This window comes from Myotis davidii, unplaced genomic scaffold (genome assembly GCF_000327345.1).
Source record: "Myotis davidii unplaced genomic scaffold, ASM32734v1 scaffold107, whole genome shotgun sequence".
Taxonomy (NCBI): Eukaryota; Metazoa; Chordata; class Mammalia; order Chiroptera; family Vespertilionidae; genus Myotis; species Myotis davidii.
The window spans coordinates 2,829,762-2,849,193 of NW_006383012.1; the positions used below are offsets into that span (position 1 = coordinate 2,829,762).

Below are 19,432 nucleotides of genomic sequence, written 5' to 3' on the forward strand. Positions count from 1 at the left end.
GAGAGAGATACATCGATCGGTTGCTTCCTGTACATGCCCTGACTGAGGATCAAATCCACAACTTAGGTATGTGCCCTGACCAATAATTGAACCTGAGACCTTCTGGTGCACATGGGACAATGTTCCAACCAACTGAAACCACACCAACTAGGGCTTTTGTGTTCCCTTTTTTGTACTACAGTGACATAATACTTCTTTAATAATGTAAATCTTGTTTTTTTGAAAATCAATGAAAAACATCCTCAGGTGTGGATTAAAAAACAAGTTACTATTAATGGAGAAAATTGTTTTTAAACTTTTATAAGAATTATAGTTACAGATGAAAGGAATCTGATACAATTTCTTACGTGAATTAATGACCAAAAATACATTCATGCATTCATTCAATTTTAAGGCCATTGTAATGGTTTTGGAGTCAACTGGAGAAAGTACATTTAAGATGATTTTGGATTTGTTAAAATCCCTTTGGAAATCTTCTACGATTACTCTAGACCAAATGAAAAGAGTAAGTATAACATTATTTTGAACACTTTTTAAGCTTACACCTTAAATATATGATTGAATAAAGATAATGAATTGTTAATGAAATTTTCCTTTAGATATGTTTAGCAGTAGTATGTCTATAGCTTTTCATTTGTTTATTTTTAAATAGCAGGGCTTATGTTTGAATCACTTGCAGCCACTTTTTGGAAAGTAGCACTTCACTAGGTTTTTTTAACCTGCATTTTAAAAGATGATTGTGTGTTCTTCCTTAAGAGTTCTATTTCTAAGGTATAATTTCTATTTTATATTTAAGGAGAAACAAACATTTAGCAAATTATACTTTAATGTATTCCTATTTAAAATTGTATGCATTTGCTGTTAAAGTGTTGGTGAGGTTCTTACTTGCCTTTTATTTTTTAAAAATGTAAATGTAAGGGGTGGGCAAAAGTAGGTTTACAGTTATGTGGGAAAGTTTATTGTTGAACTATGTATTAATTATTGTATTATTTGTACTACAACTGGAAACCTACTTTTGCCCATCCCTGTATATAGAGAAATATATGGGAAAGAAATGTGTGCCAAATCTGAGTCTGCCTCAAGATCATTTGAGAGAACAGATTTAAATAAAACATCCTATAACAAATGTACCTGTTTCAAGGTTCAGACCTGACTTTAGTCTTATTATATAAACATTTGGCCTTAAATATAGCTTGATGACAGTGAAGAATTGTATGGCATTATGTATTTTATATGGGTTAACAATTCTGTATACAATTTCATTGTTTTAGGGTTATGAGAGAATTTATAATGAAATTCCGGACATTAATCTGGATGTCCCATATTCATACTCCGTGCTTGAGAGATTTGTAGAAGAATGTTTTCAGGCTGGAGTAATTTCCAAACAACTCAGAGATCTTTGTCCTTCAAGGTATTTTTATTACTTTTTCAACTTAAAATACTGAGGTGCTTAGAAGGCTAAGCTAATTTTCTATCATTCCAGTTCTGTCAGAAAAATAATACTAATACTTCCCTGGAGCCACTCAAGAGTGAAAGTCGTCTATTTTGTGTTTGTGGAGAAACAAGGGTGAAGCTTATTTTGCCCCCTTGTGAATTTAATCTCATAAAACCACTGGAAGTCAAAATTTGTGGAGTTCTTTTCTAAGAAGTTAAAATACTATTTCAGTATCGATGTTATCATCAATGAGAAAATTGAGTCTTAGGGAGGTGTAATATGCCTTTTCTAAGGTCACAAATGGTAGAGGCCAAGGATCAATCCAGACTTTTTCTGGCTTCAAAGATGTTAGGATCATTCCTGTACTCTTAAGTTGCTTTCTTTTGCTCCTTCATAGAATGGAGAATTGGGGCTAATTGGATCTTACTTTATATTTGTGCTACGAGGATCTAACTCTTTAGTAATAGCTAATCTTTGAGAGTCTATTTTACATTTTAAGTTTTTATAATTTTCATCAAAAATTTTCAAAGTTTGTGTATTTTTAAAAAAATACATTTTATTGATTTTTTACAGAGAGGAAGGGAGAGAGGTAGAGTTAGAAACATCAATGAGAGAGAAACATCGACCAGCTGCCTCCTGCACATCTCCTATTGGGGATGTGCCTGCAACCAAAGTACATGCCCTTGACATCACCTATTGGGGATGTGCCTGCAACCAAAGTACATGCCCAGGAATCGAACCTGGGACCCTTCAGTCCGCAGGCCGACTCTCTATCCACTGAGCCAAACCGGTTAGGGCTTTTTTTCTAAAAAAAATATATTTGAAAGTTTGTGTATTTTTATTTAAGTATATTGTGAGTGTTAAATCTCAGAGAAATACTTCCTGGCAGTGTCCCTTGTAGAAAATGGAAGCCATTAAGAGAGAAGGAAAAGATAACAGTGGAAGATATAGTTTAATGACTTTGATAAAAATATTTGAAAATGTAGATCTCTACTTGGTGATGGCATTCTTTATGTATTGATGTGCCAAGTGGTATACATCTGTTAAACTGTCAACTTTGGCAAGACTTCTCGCAGCTTACTGTTTTGTTCCCCACCTTGGTCTCCTAATATTACAGTGTATGTCTTTATGTTCACAAAAATATAGCTGGTTTACAGTTAGACTTAGTGTGAAAAAGGGCCAACACCCTGGCACTAGCTTTTTAAAAGTTTCAGCCTCTGTTCAAAGGTCTAACCAGTTACTTCTGTTATGGCCTTACTATCGAGTGTCATTTGAAGAGATACCTAAACTTTTGACTATTTATCCTCTCTCCTTTTGCTTAGTTTGTGAACTGCACATTTGTGTGTGTTCTCAAGTGCCTGTGCATGTTGGTCTAGGGCAGCCGTGGGCAAACTACGGCCTGCAGGCCAGATCCGGCCCGTTTGAAATGAATAAAACTAAAAAAAAAAAAAGATCGTACCCTTTTATGTAATGATGTTTACTTTGAATTTATATTAGTTCACACAAACACTCCATCCATGCTTTTGTTCCGGCCCTCTGGTCCAGTTTAAGAACCCATTGTGGCCCTCGAGTCAAAAAGTTTGCCCACCCCTGGTCTAGGGTCAGAGAATAAGGGCTAATTCTGCCCAAGCTCTGTTTTCCGCTTACTGCTTTAGGCTGGTGGTCAACTATTTCTCCTGGGCTGTTGCTACTACATGTAGCTAGAATGTGGTTACAGTACAGAGCAAGGTCACTTGAAATAACATGAATCCCCAAAAGGGGTATGGACTGGAATTAATTTGATTCTCATTTATTTTTCCATATTCAGGTTATGGCTTTTCTACATCTGAAAAAAAAATTTTTTTAAGATATTTTAAAACATGGATATTTTGATAGGTTGTATAGCTCTAGTTTGCATAATTCCAGATTATATTGTTGTTTCCTATTTGGCTGTTTAGCTTTCAAATAATAATAATAACAGTAGAAATAAATATTAAATTTCTAACAAACATCCTATATTTTAACATTTTTTAACATGACACCCTTTGAATGATGAACTTATGTTAATAATTAAGCTTTTATTCAATAGGATATTGAATTCTAGGAAAAATATAGCAGGAAGAGAGTTTTATAAAAGCTTTAGAGCCATACTGACTTTTTAAAAAAATAAAACCTTTCAAAGCTTAATGAATAACCTAAGTTGTTTAAATTGACTGTAGTCAGAATTTGTATGTTTTCATGTTTATGTTCTTTACATTACAGGGGCAGAAAACGTTTTGTAAGTGAAGGAGATGGAGGTCGTCTTAAACCAGAGAGCTACTGAATATAAGAACTCTTGCAGTCTTAGATGTTATAAAAATATATATATATCTGAATTGTAAGAGTTGTTAGCACAGTTTTTTTGTTTGTTTTTAAACACTTGTTTTGGGTACAAGGCATTTCTGAAATTTTATAGACTTAAATTTAAGGGGAATTTTTAAAGGAAGTGTTTCTTTTTTTTTTTTTTTTATTGATGGTGTAAAGGAGGGACAGAAAAGTAACCACTTCTTAAGTGGAGTGTTCTCATAAGCTACCTTTTGTAAGTGCCATGTTTATGACCTAATCATTCCAAGTTTTGCATTGATGTCAGATTGCTATTCCTTTCTTTCAAGGACAGTGTTTTTGTAGTAAAATCACTGGTTTATACAAAGCTTTATTTAGGGGGTAAAGTTAAGCTGCTAAAACCCCATTTTGGCTGCTGCTGTTGAAATACTGTGCTTTGGGAGTAAAAAAAAAAGTTATTTCTTTGTCTTAAAGAATTTTAAGAAAATGAGTTAGTCAGGAGACTTATTCATCTTTCCAGGGAACATATTGATTGGTCTTAAAGACTAGACAGTTAAGTAAATGGTGGCTGGAACTTTATTTTTCTACAAAACTGGAAAAATGAACCCGGTTCTAGAAGAATGTATGACAAAATAAAACATGTGAAACAGTGTTGATTCTTTATTGGGAGTACATTTATTTTAGGTTTTTAAAAATACTTTTATTCATATAGCAAATAAAATCATCTAAGAGAGTGCATTTGAACCTAGTGAATTTAAACTTTCTTACCAACTTTTATATCAAAAATACAATAGTAATAATTTCTTTTACTATTATACTTGGGAAATGCATGCACACTTTAAAAAAGTTTTTATCTATAGCCTAATGAAATTTCTAAAATATATGTTACCTTTCATCATTCTCTTTTGTTGTTGTTAACCCTCACCCAAGGATATTCTTTCCATTTATTTTATTTTATTTTTTTTGCGAGAGTGGAAGGGATGAAGGGAAGGGAAAAGGAAGGGATTAGCAAAAGAGAGAAGAGAAGAGAAACATCAGTTGGTTGCCTCCTGAACACATCCCGACCTAGTAGGGTCCGGGGATTGAATTTGCAACCCAGATACATGCCCTTGACTGGGAATTGAACCTGAGACCCTTCAGAGCCAAACCAGCCAGGGCCTTTTTTCATCATTAGTAAGTTCTATTACCAAATAATGTCTCAAAATATTCTTCAAGAGACTCAAAGTTCTGCATTTATTCAGCGTCTGAGAAAATAGTCTCCAATAAATAATTATCTGAAGAATAATCACATTTCTAACTTCTTTTGCAGAGCCTTAATTATGCAGGAAGGCCTTAAGGTCTGCCAATTTAAATTGTCTATTATTGATTGCAGCCAACCAACCAAGGATTATATTCAGAATTTACAAAGGTATTTTTGGGAATATATTTATTACAGGTTTCAGTACACTCTTTTAGGACTAACACTACAGATTGAATTTCATGTTTATCTCATGGGCTCTTTTAAATCCATGTTGTTTTCCATTTCTAGGGTTTTGATACCTGGATGATAAAGGTAGCCAGTAATTCATTAAGTCCTTGAAATCAGTATAATTAAAAGCTCATGTGAGGGTTTCTTAAGTTTATTTTAAGAAATAGAGTTTTGTCATGACTAGTAGGATCTGTTTAAGGCAAAATAGCCTTAAACATAATATGTCTCACCAAGTTCATAAAAAGTTTAAAAAATTAGGTAATGTAAAAGTCCATCATGAACACTTAATGCAAGACTCGAATGTATCTCTAAATTCAGTTTTTAATAAACATTAAAAATTCTCTGAATATAAAAGTTGTATTTAGTCACTTATGCCTAAGAATGTTATCAGCTGTGTAATAGTAATGGTGAATACTAACTTAATTGGTAGTTCTAAAAACTTGGATAAAAAAACACAAGATTTGGGTTAGTTTGGTTAATGGCTTATATTCATTACAAACCATGCAAGTTTCATTAGTCTTGGGTATTTTATATTACCTATATGAATATCAGTTTTATTAACACATACTACTTTCAGCATACAGGTGGATTTTCTAGCTACTGTTAATAGTAAGGTAGAAGTGCTAAGTTATTCAGCGAGTCATTTGCTGTTGGTCCTTTTCTGCCATTTCTTGTTGGCGAATTGTTTCTTGTGCTGCTTGCTGCATTTTCTCCAGTTTTTCCATAGTTAGAGATTTTAAGGGTAAAAGTTTGGGTTTACACAGCACCATTGTGGTTATATCTTCCACAGACAAATGCCCTAAGTTTAAAAAGAAATAAGAATTTGAGATAATCCAGTAGTTTGGCAGTTTAGATTTGCAGTTAGAATGGTCTAAAAACTTAACCCATTAATAATGAAAATCTCTTGTTCTCATAGTCTACCCCTGTAACATTTCTAAATTTTATAAACATAAAAGCATTTAATGCTAGGGAGTTCATGAGGAAGACAAGTTTCAAACTTTATAGCTAAGATTCTAAGTCATATAAAGAAACAAAAGATTTGGAAGAAATACATAGTACCTAAAAATACTTACATAGTGAAGTATGGCATTAATTTAACACAAATATTTCAAATTCCTGAGTGTTTCACTGAAAACTTCAGCATTTCTTACTATTGTTTGATTTAGGTTTTTTTTTGGTTTGGGTTTTTTTTTTTTACCCAGATTCAGACCTTATTTAATACTAGAGGCCCGGTACACAAATTCATACACGAAGGTGAGGGGGAGGGACCGCGGGAGGTTGGCCGCTGGCCCTGAGGTGGGAGCCGGCCCTTGGCCCCCCTGGGAAAGGGGCCACATCTGCCACCACCCACCCCTGTTTCCCTGTCCCAGCCGGGGCCTGGAGAGATGACAGTCGCCAGGCCAGGTGTGGAAGGAATGGACACTGGACGCCGCTGCCACTGTCGGTGCCCCGCCTCACCCCTTCTCCTCCCCTCGCCTCCACACCACCACCACGGCAGGCGGGCGGCCCCTGGGGAAGGGAGAGGACAGGAGCAAGACAAACCCTTGTGTCAAGGGCTGACTTTCAATAGATCACAGCAAGGGAGCTGCTCTGCTACCTATGAAACCCTGACCCAACCAATGGACATAAGACACTGGGGGATAGGGGAGGCTAGGGGACTGTCTAGGGCGGGGGGGAAAATGGACACATATGTAATACCCTTTGTAATAAAAAATTTAAAAAAAAAAAGAAACCCTGACCCAGAGCAGGTCTCTATGAATGGTTTAGCACCAGGGGCTGATCGGGGCCAGCCAGATGGGGAGGGGCCGCAGGAAGGTGGCTGAGGGAGTGCACTGACCACTAGGGGCCAGCTCCTGCATTGAGCGTCTGCCCACTGGTGTTCAGTGTGTGTCATAGCAACTGGTTGACCAGGTGTTCTGGTCGTTTGGTATTAATGGTTGCTTAGGCTTTTTATACACACACACACACACACACAGAGAGAAAGAGGGAGAGATTATGGTGTATTACAGTGTGCTTTTTCATTAAGAATTTTGGTTGTAACCTGCAATCTTGAATATAACAGGCTTTCTAGGTTTAAGAAACAGTGCTTCATTTGTCATCCTTTTACTGGGAAAAATAAACGATTGATGGATAGTAAATGTGGGACACAGAACACAGTAGTTTCAGATTCTTAGCTATTGAGCCCTGCCTATTACTTCTTATGTTCCTATTATATCCTACCACTTAAGTAATTGTGATTTAAATACCTTGTTTTGGAAGAACTTCCCGGAACATGGACTTCACCTCTGCCATATCTGAATGGCTGGATATAGTTTTTCCTTCAAGAAGAAATCAATTATTAGTATTATTCAAGAATGAATTCCCAATGTATTGCGTGACATTTCCATTGTGATTTAAGAAGTAAAATCAAATTCTTATAATAAATACCTATCCTCATATAATTTCCCCCTTAATTTCTTATGGATTTTGTAAATGAAATATGGTTGAGCTAGTTCATATAAGCATCTAGATCTTGTCAACTTTCACTGGTCAATAGTGTTAATTGGAAGACTGCATATTCTAGATTTACCCCACCTCCCACCCCCCAGTGAAAAATTGGCACTTGTTTAGACAAAGATGATTATCTTGTAGATGTGAGCTGAGGAAGACAGCATTTGTGTGCTGGCATTTGTGTGCGGCCACCTTGGTTTACTGATAGTATCTTCCCTGAATGGTGGGTGACGTAAATAACATGACCATTTGGAAGGAGGTAAGAGGTAATTAAGGGAAAGGATGAGGTAGGAGGTAAACATTTCCTAACATTCTCACTTCTCTCAATAGCTGGTTTCTACTTTAATCCTTTTGCTATAATGGCAAAAGGCATCCTAAGGATCAGTTACTGGCTGCACACTTTCAAGTTGTAAGAAAGTAGCAAACAGGTGAAATTGGCTCTTGAACAGAAATGAGGTATGCTTTCAGTTTGCTATTTTCCACAATATAGAAATACTATATGCTAAACACCAATGTGAATACCCTTATATGAGTATTTCGTGAATATCTTAGCATATATGCCATCTCTGGCTGATGACATTTGTTCCCACTGTTACATCCCAGATTATAGCTACGCTATACATTCAAGGTATTCTGGACCTAATTTGTAGCCTGATCCCTTTCCACACAGGTGATTCTCCAGATAGTCCCACCCTTTTTGTAATATTTCGCCATACCGATGCTGATGCAACCTTACCATGTGTCTTTCACAACATCACCACCACAGATTTATTATTTATAAAGTGGTGATGCTGGCTTGGTGCCTGCCTTAACCGCCCACTGCAAATGAGTTGTAATCAAATGAAGCTGCTTAGGTTATTCCCACTCCACTACTACTTTGACATTCCTGATAAAAGCTTCCTACTCTTCATTCACCAAGCCTCTTCCCCTCATTCAAGTTCCTATTCCAGAACATCTAAGCAGCAATCTTACCATTATGCTGCTCTTTTTGGGAGTGAAGATGAAATGGGGGATGGACTAGAGAATAAAGCAAGCAACTCATCACTAACTGGAATCTGCGATAACTGCATATGCAATTTCCTTAGAATGCACAGTTCTTCCTGCCACATTCTTTCCTTCTTGCACTTTGGCCTGCCAGTGGTAGGTACCTAGTAATCATCCTTACCCCCTCCTCTCCGCCCCCGCGGGTTATGTTGAAGGCTAGTAACACTACAGATACTTGATTACCCTGAATATAACTGAAACAACATAGCATCTCCATTACAGATATCAATGAAAATATTCAGTACGCCCTTATTTGGGCCTAATCTGACATTGCTACTGAAAAGGAGATTATACCCTATAGATGTTGATAAATGTGAAGGAAATACATAACAGCTAAACATTTTTGTCACCAACTTTTTATCAAAATGCTAAACTGGTGGGTGAATAATACTAAACTCTTAGTAGCTGTTTTATAGGTTAGCAATGCCAGCCACCTGAAATTCAATCACTCCTTTGCTTGCTTTGGTATATACCTCTTTCACATCCAAATTCTGGCCGGAGGAAAACAGTGACATTTGCTCCACCAAACCTTAGTTCTCAGTTTGACTAAGCTGCCATTGTTATGGAAAGGGTGTGGGCCAAAGGCCAGGTGTGGGGAAGATCAGTGCCATCACTTGCCTGGGTGGAATACTTTACTAGGGTTGGTTCTTGTTCCTCGGTCCCCTTAGGCACTGGCAGGAGAGAAACAGGAAGGGAAGGGCTAAAATAAGCATGGTGGTGGCTGGATGGCCACATCGGCAAAGCTACATAATCAACTGCCCAGGGAGTCAGAGTAGGAAGGAACATTAATTTCCTTCAGATGGCCTGCTACTAGCCAAACCTGGGTGTTCTGTAAGGTGTAACATGGCCTAAGAAGCTGTGACTGTTCTAAGGGCACTTTCTCATTGGGAAGACGTGTGTAACAGAGACAGATGGGTCAAAGAAGAAACATGCCAGCTATGGCTGAAATTCATGTTTATCATAAAACTGCCACGTCATTCAATTCAATAATTATCTGTCTACCATGTGCCAGGCACTAGTAATTAGTGAACAAAAGAGACAAAAAAAACTTTGCCCTTTTGGAGTTTGCAGACTAGAATAAGAGGAGAGAAATAATACAATGCTAGGAGATAGTACATGATATAGAAAAAATAAAGGGATTTAGGAATGCTGGGGGTCATGCATTGCAGTTTAAACAGGAAAATCACTACAGCCTCATTAAGGTAAAAATCATTCTCATTTTGGTGTGTATGTTATGTCTTTTAAAATTGCAAAAAAAGTCAAAAGCCTGATAGTATCTGCAGTTAGAAAAGAGAAATGGGCCCGCTCTGTTGTTCGGTGGGTTTGTTGGTAGATTTCTTTTAGGATATTTTATAATAGCTATCAATATTTTGTAGTATTTACAAAAACTAAATACGTACATTTTCTTTGACCCAAACATTCTACTAAAAGTAATGAGCCCTAAAGAAACAGCAGGGGTGGATGAAGATGTAAGAATAACAATGTTCATTAAAGCACTCCATTGATAAAATAAAATGTTCAGCAATGGATAAATGGGTAAATGTTCACCAATATGTCAAAAGTTACATTATGGAATAGCCATACAACGGAATCATATGGAACACCACGCCAGACTTTAACCCTTTGTACGCCATAAGCATCTTTGTACGCAAGTGGTGGACCTTCCCCCCACGCCACGCACGTCTATAGCTGCAAACCTCGCATATCAACTCTGGTCGCCCAATTTTAAAATCAGACTTGTTAGTGACATCTCTGGGTTTGTAAAGAAAATTATGGTAACTTAAATTCATAAATATTCCAGCACATGTGGAAGAAATTCCAATATAGTCCCATTTTGGATGCATGGTAGTTAACTGGTTAAAATTGATATAGATTGTCAAGGCATTTTAAAACATGAAACTGCAGAAATAAAACTTACACTAATAGAACCTAAACTTTTACTGCTTAGAGAGAATGCACTGTCAATCATTTTTTGAAGCTCTTGGTCTGGGTAATTAGAAAATAATCTGCTTCCTTCCCCCCCATGGTTCCTTTAGTTTGCAATTTCTCCTAGAGAATGGATGTTAAAAATCTATAAGGTGATTTAGTTTGGTAAACTAAATTGCGGGTGTGGGACTAGAGCACTAAAGCATGCTTTTGAAGCTCGAGACTATATATCAGTGGCCTTCAAGTTTTATGCTTCCATAACCCCCACAGATTTTGAAAAACTGGGTAGATAAACTACTCTTTTACATATTTCTAAATTGACATAAATTTGTTATGTTTACTTCTAAAGGATATAATTTCCAGCATACTTAAAAATAACTTTTATATCAGTCTTTGAAAAATATACCCAGAATAATCTAAATATTAGAGTAGTTTGATAGCTACCATTATCCATTAACTAAAAAAGAATTTATTTTTTAGTTATTTTACATTGTTTTCTCACTAGACCTCTATTTCCATTCCACTTAATTTTACTTTAATATATTTTCATCCTTGAACACATTTTTATTATCATCCTATCATACTTACACAAAAAAATATTTATAAATGTAAATGAAAAACTTAAAAAAATATTCTGGATTGAGTTGTTACAATTAGTGAAAAATTGATCAAAACAAACTGCACATTAACAAAATGATTACTGAACATAAAAAATAAAGTTAATGGCTATATATCTGGTATTAAGCTTTGGATGTAAACACTGGAATTGAAAAGGATGCTGTTTTCTGTGATGATTATTCTTTCAGAGTAGAAAATAAATGTAATATAAGAAGGAGAATTTGGGATCATGTGTGCCTATGCAAACAGATTTTTTCTTTCAACAAAGGTACTAAACGTCTGTAATGTGCCAGCCACAATTAAATGAGGGAGATACAGTGGATAAGAACCAATTCCTCTCCTTGAGGAATTTGGGGGAGGTGAGATGGAGGAGAAACCCAAGTAAATAAATAGGTACAATTGAACATAGTTTAAATTTAAATTTAATAAAAGCATATCTGCTGTGCCTTAAGAAACCAAAATGATGAGTGACTTGGCTCAGGATAGGTGACAGTGGCTGGTCTCTTAAGAATCACTACACGACATTGGGACTAGTCCCAGAAGGATGAATGGGGGTTCACTATGAAGAGAGCTGGTTGTGAGGCAAGGGGAAGGTGTTCTAGACAAAGTGAAAAATATGTTCAAAGAAAGAAGCATTAAAAAAAAAAAAAGCCCAGTTCTGGTTGGGTGGCTCAATTTGTTGGAGCATCGTCCCACATACCGAAAGGTTTAAGTCCCAGCTAGAGCACATACCTAAGTTGCAGGTTGATCCCCAGTCGAAGTGTATGCAGGAGGCAACTGATCAATGTTTTTCTCTGTCTCCCTCCCCTCCTTCCCTTCTCTCTGAAAAATCAATGAAAACATTCTAGGGTGAGGATTAAAAAGCCCCCCACAAAACTCAGTGTATGTACTGTGGTGGGACTGGCAAGGTGGAGGCCAGTTCATGCTCAGCCTTGACCGAGCCAAGAGCTTGAAGTTCAGATTTAAACGTCCATCCCCAATCCCCATGTCCCCCTACACCTTTTGGATGATAAGGAAATGATCAAGGATGACTGAGATTTCAAGCTAACATGTTTGAGTGGATGGTTGCAGGTATTAATGTAAGTTGGGAACACAGGAGAAACAGGTTAGGAGGGAAAGGTAAAGACCATGAATGAGGTTCAGCCCCATTGAGTGTGGAAGTCCAATAGGAAAGTAAAAAGAACTGGAGACCCAGAGAGTCAGTGCTACAGTAGTTTAAGCTACACAAATGGATATACACTGAGTGGCCAGATTATTATGACCATCCCATCAGAACTTCGCTGGGCCACCTTTTGCCTTCAATACTGCGGCTATTCTTGGCATTGACTCCACGAGATGTTGAAAGGTGATGCGAGAAATCTGAAACCATGCCTGATGAATAGCACTGTCCAGTTCTGTGAGATTTGATGGTTGTGGAACCAGCTGCCTGATGGCTCTTTTAACTTCATCCCACAAATGCTCAATTAGATTGAGATCTGGTGATTGTGGGGGCCACCTAAGCAAGATAAAGTCTCCCTCATGTTCTTGAAACCACTCCTGAACAATATGAGCACTGTGGCATGGCACATTGTCTTGTCGGAAGAAGCCATCTCCATTGGGATATGCCATCCACATGATAGGATGAACTTGATCAGCAATAACACTTAGGTATGTTGTGCTATTCAGATATTTATAATGATCTGGCCCTCTAGCAACTTCAGCGCGAAATTATAGCTAATTTGCCTACAAATGTCAGGTTGTCATAATAATTTGGCCACTCAGTGTAATCTCACTTAAGAAGGATGTGGAAAGATGGCAGATGGTGGTAGGATTGGTGGTATAGAGCATATAGAGATCAGAGTCTAGTGTAGTGCCTAAGAGAAGGACCTGGAGACAGATGAGTCATTTAAACAAATTAATTTTCTAGGCCTTAGTTTCATTGATAAAATAAAGCTTATAATAGCATTAACTTAGTTTATTAAATAAGAGAATTAATGGTAAAGCCATTAGACCAGTCCTTAGCACATGTAAAAGCTCAATAAATTTCAGTGACTCTTACTGTTATACCATTACAGTGTTGTCCTTAAATTAGATACTTAGGAATAATAGCCTATTGACATGTATTAGAGTTATAGAGGCTTATTAATAAAACAGAATGAACCCGGCTAATGTGGCTCAATAGTTGAGCATTGACCTATGAACCAAGAGGTCACAGTTCCATTCCAGGTCAGGGCACATGCCTGGGTTGCAGGCTTGATTCCTGGTGGGGGGTGTGCAGGAGGCAGCTGATCAATGATTCTCTCATTGATGTTTCTATCCTTCTCTCTCCCTTCCTTTCTGAAATCAATTCAAAGTTTATATATTTATTTGAAAAACAAAAACAATGAAGAAAAACCTACAGGCAAGCAGGAACACTTTATAATTGTCCACTCATTCCTTCACACACTTTTTATCTTAAAAGTTATCTTAAAGGAAGAATACTTTCAATGCCTACAAATCTACTTTAGCTTCTTTCCTACAGTTTATCATAGTGGCTCTTAATTTTTAGTTTGCTTAAGAATAACAGAAGTTTTTAGTACAAAATCATGTATTTTAACTACATAGATATTCAAAGGGATTTCTATAGTAATTTTGAAAATATCTTTTACCCTAAGAGGTAACTTTTGAATTGAATTACTCATTTACTCACCCTCCACTGCATCCCCTCATACATAATTAAATTTAACAGACTCAAACCAGGTCTGTCTTGTTCAACATCAATAGCTGGTGAGTAGAGAAAGAGAATTTGAACTCAAGCCTGACTCCAAAGCCTGGTCTCTTCAGTTTTCTCTCTGTGGGAATGGCCTGAAGATCCCCAAATGGATTTAATATGGTGCCCCATTGCAAGAACACCAACATTTAAGATAATAAGAGGAGAGTAGACTATAGAGTGTAGAAGCCAATGAAGGTTAAAGTAATATGATCTTCAATTTCTGCTGAAATGGGCAGTTTTGAAGCTACTAATTATCTTTGCAAAGGAGGATGAAAATAAAAGAATAGAACAAAAATCTCAAGATACAAATGTAAGTGCAGCATACTGACTAAAGCACTGCATTTTTTTCTCTTTAGTTTGAGAATTGTGTCAAAATCAGATTACTGTATGGCTCTAATGGAGGATTCAGCATTCCAGTTGTCCTGTTTGATACTACCCTGAAAGAAATTTAGCAGGAAAAAATACTGCTTTTTATTTGTGGTCTTTGTTTATAGCATTAGCATTATTTTTAAAAGATGCCACTGGAACTTTAAAATCGCAACCTTAATTAGAAATATGCAACACTTTAAAGTTACAAGTTTTGTATTTTTTCTCACAGATACATGAACATATGATAAGTCCAAGATCATGGGTTAAAGAGCTAGACAAGACTATTAGCTTTAAATTGTAACCTAGTTTCATCTAGGCATCTGGAAAATGTAGGCTATAGTATATAGGGGGCAGACAAAGAGAATAGATTACTAAAATCCAAATTCAATTCCTGGTAATGCAAAGCATCATATACTATGGATCAGAAATATCAAAATTAAAACATACTGTGGGTGCCAAAGCCAAGTCGTGGTTTCTAAAAATGCTCAGTACAGTATTTAGGTATTTTTAAAACTGTCCTCCTAAGTCACACTAGTCTCCTCAATCCATTTTTAACCTTTGCGAGGTGCCCCAAGGAGCCATTCTGTAGGTCAATGTAGTTATCATCCATATGTGCCTACCACTCCAACCAGCCATTAGCTCTTCATCATAATTCTTCTTATCCATCCATTAATTTACCTAAAACTTACCAGCTTATCCTAATTGTACAGGACCCCATTTTAAATGTTTGAATTTAAATGCTTCAGAGTATGTAGGATTCCAAGTATTTTAAATAAGCTTCAACAGTAAAATCCAATTTATAATTTAAAACAAGTTTGTACTGGAGTTTGTCTTCTTTGTTTCCTTTGTTTTCTAAGTATCATGTTTATACCTTAAATAGTGTACAGGACTGTATTCTGGATGCTCTAGTGCTGTGTGACCTTGAATACATTGTGTAACCAATTGGAGGTCTGATTTTCTCATAAAAAAACATGTTTAGTATATGTCCTGGGTTTCAAAGTTTAAGTGGAAAGTGGATATAAAAGTGCTTAGAAATATTGTTTGCCCTTATTATCCCAGGTCTGATTTTCATATTGCTATAATAAAGGATTTGCTAGGTTTTCAGTTAAGTACCTTTCTACACTAAACATTCTTTGAGTCCTCCTTAGCACCATGGTAACTATAAGACAATATGAAGGTGTTTTCCATTTAAAATCAGTTTTACTTATTTATTTTTCAAGAGCATGTGCTGGTAAATGTGTTCTTAAATATATATATATATATTAATATTTTATTAGTTTGGACTAATACATTCTCACATTACAAAGGCAATTTAGTACAAGAATCTTATTTTGATATTTGAATATTAAATATATTTTTAAAAATATAATAAAGCAAACCTATTTCATAGTATAGTCCAAGGTAGAAAAAATATGGACAAGTTTTTAAGTTGGCGGCACAAGTGAAAACCTTCAAAACTATCATTAAGGGAATAGAAGCCTGGTGTACATAAGTACCTATCTTGAATTTCTGATGAAGGTGACAAGTCACCTGTTGCCTAACTAGATAAGTAAATGCACCTGAAATATGGCAAAAAGAAAACACTGCTTAAGCATTCTGAGATTCTCAACCAAAGTACCAATCATGTTTTCATGTAAGAGACACAGAAGTAATAAACTGATAGCCCTTGGTTCTATCTAGTTAAATGTTTTGCTGGCTTGCTAAATGCTTAAAAATTATTTGAACCAATGTTTAAAAAGCAGGATATGTTACCTAAAGTTCAAATTTCAGCTCTTATTGACACATATAGCAACATGAGGCCCATATTCCCACATGGCAAAATTAGCTAAAGCTGGGAAATGATGCCCCATTTAGATGAGCATGGGGAGTTCTCTTGTTTCCACTATAGTGTATTGCTTCTCCTTACCTTAAGCCAGCAGCTACAGGCATGTGACTTTGCAACTTCAGTAAAATAGAGCCACTGCAACATATATGCCAAACTGTCCTATTTTATAATTAATGTGTATTAAGAAGCAAAAAATACAATCTGGGAACTGAGGGAGACATCAGAAGCAATCCTGTTTGTGTTAAAGACAGGACATTTTTCTTTTGTGAATATTTAATGTTAGTTTCCTTTAAGTCAGGGGTGGGGAATCTTTTTTCTGTCAAGGGCCATTTGTATATTCATAACATCATTCACTTAACATATATTTATGTTGCTATGAAAAAAGCTCCTAGATTTAATGAATTTGGAGTCCTGCCTGTGTGCCTTCACACGGCCAGACCAAATGATTTCACAGGCCTTATTTGGCTCCACTCCTGCTTTAAGTAAATTCAATCTGGCTAGTTCAGGTTGTGGATGGGGGTAGCAGGACTGGTAGGAAAAACAGCAAAAATGTTTATCTTTTGTCTTATCCAAGACTTGTGGTTGACTTAATAGATGGATTTTCAAAAGCAGATTTATGAATGTGAGCTAACATGAAAAAAAGGTAAAAGAGGGAGCCCCAAAAGAAAGTGTTTTTCAGCAGACACCATGTAGTAATGCTCACGGAATGGCTGCCCACATGCTAGTTGGGTGCCTAATTTGGTTTGATAATGCTCATCTGGAGATGCCAAATAACTTCATATGTCATGTAGTTGGAAGCCATATTCTGTTCTGTTCTGCTATCTGGCATCTGCTGGTAGAAAAATGTTGCAACATGTTTCAATTTAGCTAATGACTCCAGACTCATGGGAATGAAATGTGTGGTGTCTAGCTTCTGGAATGTGCCTAGGCCTAAGAACAGGAACTATTCTTCTTGGGCGAACCTGGATGATGGCATTGGTTCTGGTATACTCCAGTAGAAGACATTATTAAGTTAGTAAAAAATGACACAACATCCTACTCATGCAAAATGTCTTTTTCTAATAATTTTTGCCATTTTAAAATTCAGGACTAGAAAGTGGTCCTAAAAATGTTATTAACCTTTTAAAAAGGTATTTGAAGAATTTCTTACATTCTCAGCATCTGAGATATACAGCTATTTCAACAGTATACAAGGAAGGAGAAAAATTTGATAATTCCTTCAGTATTTGATCCTCACCTGCATCAAAATCCCCTGGACCATTATTAAAAGTAGATTTTTCTGGAGGCTTCCCCAGGCTCTCTGAATCAAAATCTCTGCTTATTTTATTAAGAGCCCCATACTAAACTTGGAGAACCACTGTCTTAGATTCATTATTACTCAATAAATTCATGCCCATGTGCCCGAACTGGACTGCTTTAGAAGTTATTAATAATAACTACCCCACACTGACTACATACCAGTGCTATACACTAAGTAAAGCACTTTATATATAGTTGAGTCATTCTGTTCAACAATCCTAAGGGGTTTTATAGCTCTATTTAATAGGTGATAAACTGTCCAAAGTCACCAGCTAGTGAATGGCCCTGTTCTGGAAACCCAGATCTGATTCTAAAATCTGTGGTCTTAATTGGTATATTCTTTTGCCTTACTTGAATATGAAGTCAACTTAAAATTATTTCAGTCCCATATGAGCAAAATTCCTTCTCCACAAAAGAAGTGACTGATGGAGTACATTACTAAACTTTCAATTTCTGCCCTCCCAGAGCATTTCCTTCTGCTCCCTTACGTGCATTTTCTTTCTTTCACTTATCTTTAATGATCAAAAAATAAGTCTAGGATATGAGAACTACTGAGCTTGGCAGTTTGGGGAGTTTTTCTCATGATCATCAAGCAAATTCTGGAAGTACGTCTCTATCCATTGGGCAGAAAATTTTCCTAATGTACCATTAAGTATAATCTTGATTTTGCAAATTTTCATAGGCTTCGATGAATGTTACCAAAAAGCTATCACAGAACACCAAGACCAATTAGGACTTGCAAGAGAATTTCAGAAGGAAAAATAACATTGCCTAAATTGAAATGTGGTCAGATGCCAGCAGTTGCCTCAATGTCTGCTTTGGTAACATCAAGATTCATTTGTATATGAACTGCAGGGCCCACACATCTTTCATCAACAGTCCTTGGAGAGCCATGAGTTGAAACTCAAAAACTATGCTGACATCAGTACACTTTGCTGCAGATTACATTGCGTCAGCTCCAAGGGTAGGAAAAATAGCAACATTTAATAAAGGCAGGCAGTCAATCTTGCCAGTCCAGGGCACTAATGCATACTCCACACACACAGGAGCATTAAATACTAAACTGTAAGACACCACAGAAAGATGCATGTGCTGAGAAGTGGAATGAATTCAACTCATGGCAGGGGTAGATGTAGCTGCATTTTGGAAGGCATAATTATGATTGGAAAAGTATGAATACTGTAAAGTGTGCTCGAAAAAAAAATGTTTAGTAGAATCTAATCAAGTCTGTAGACCAGCTTCTGATTTATAAGAGACAAAGACCCTGGCCTGAACTCTTCAAAGTGCCAATGTAACAAGGAAAAAAAAAAAGGAACTATTCTACATTAAGGCTAAAGAGTTACAATACCCCAGTACATAGGAACCTTGACTGAATCCTGATTCTTTCTTTGCCAGGGGAGTAGAGGAAAAGACATTCTTAGGTCAAATGAGAAAATTTACATAATGGATTTTAAATAGTACAGAATTATTAATTTCCTTCGTTGTGATAATATCATGTTTTGCAGAACTTTATAAATCGTGGGAAATACATGCTGGAAATTGTAGGGCATCTACTGAATATTAGGTGTCTGCAACCTATTCCCAAATGGTTCAATGACAATGGAAATGTGTGTGAGAAGGGATGAAATAAATATGGAAAAATGTTAACAACGTTGGACCTAAGTGAAGGGTATATGACTGTTTATTGTATTTTTTCAACGTTTTAAATTTTTGAATATCTACACTAATAAAAGAAAGAAATGGTAATTGGCATACGATGCTACCTTTTCATTGGCTAATCAGGGCTATATGCAAATTAACTGCCAACTAAGATTGGCAGTTAACTGCCAACAAGATGGTGGTTAATTTGCATATGTAGGCACAATGCAGGGAGGCGAAAGGGAAAGCAGGAAGAAGCCCCCTGCCACTGACAGTGATCGGAAACCC

At 36.4% G+C, this 19,432-nt stretch overlaps 2 protein-coding genes across 9 annotated transcripts in view; one reads left to right on the forward strand and one right to left on the reverse strand.

Annotated features, from left to right (window-relative positions):
• Positions 1-4,397, forward strand: part of PDCD4 (programmed cell death 4 (neoplastic transformation inhibitor)) — a 25,262-nt gene extending 20,865 nt beyond the window's left edge. For all 3 annotated transcript variants that reach the window (XM_006778706.2, XM_015557970.1, XM_015557969.1), the window contains 3 exons: positions 395-505; positions 1,272-1,411; positions 3,677-4,397. In XM_006778706.2, coding sequence (XP_006778769.1) covers positions 395-505; positions 1,272-1,411; positions 3,677-3,737 — 312 coding nt within the window. In that variant the 3' untranslated portion in view covers positions 3,738-4,397. The remainder of the gene's footprint in view (positions 1-394; positions 506-1,271; positions 1,412-3,676) is intronic.
• A 748-nt stretch (positions 4,398-5,145) lies between these two features.
• The window catches only part of BBIP1 (BBSome interacting protein 1), a 17,476-nt gene continuing 3,189 nt past the window's right edge, over positions 5,146-19,432 (reverse strand). For 4 of the 6 annotated variants that reach the window (XM_015557973.1, XM_006778711.2, XM_006778710.2 and 1 more), the window contains 2 exons: positions 7,451-7,522; positions 5,146-6,003 (listed from right to left, as the gene is read on the reverse strand). In XM_015557973.1, coding sequence (XP_015413459.1) covers positions 5,837-6,003; positions 7,451-7,496 — 213 coding nt within the window. In that variant the 5' untranslated portion in view covers positions 7,497-7,522 and the 3' untranslated portion in view covers positions 5,146-5,836. Of the gene's footprint in view, positions 6,004-7,450; positions 7,523-9,356; positions 9,410-15,882; positions 15,942-19,432 lie in introns of all 6 variants that reach the window. The other 2 variants (XM_015557972.1, XM_015557971.1) reach the window with 2 other exon arrangements.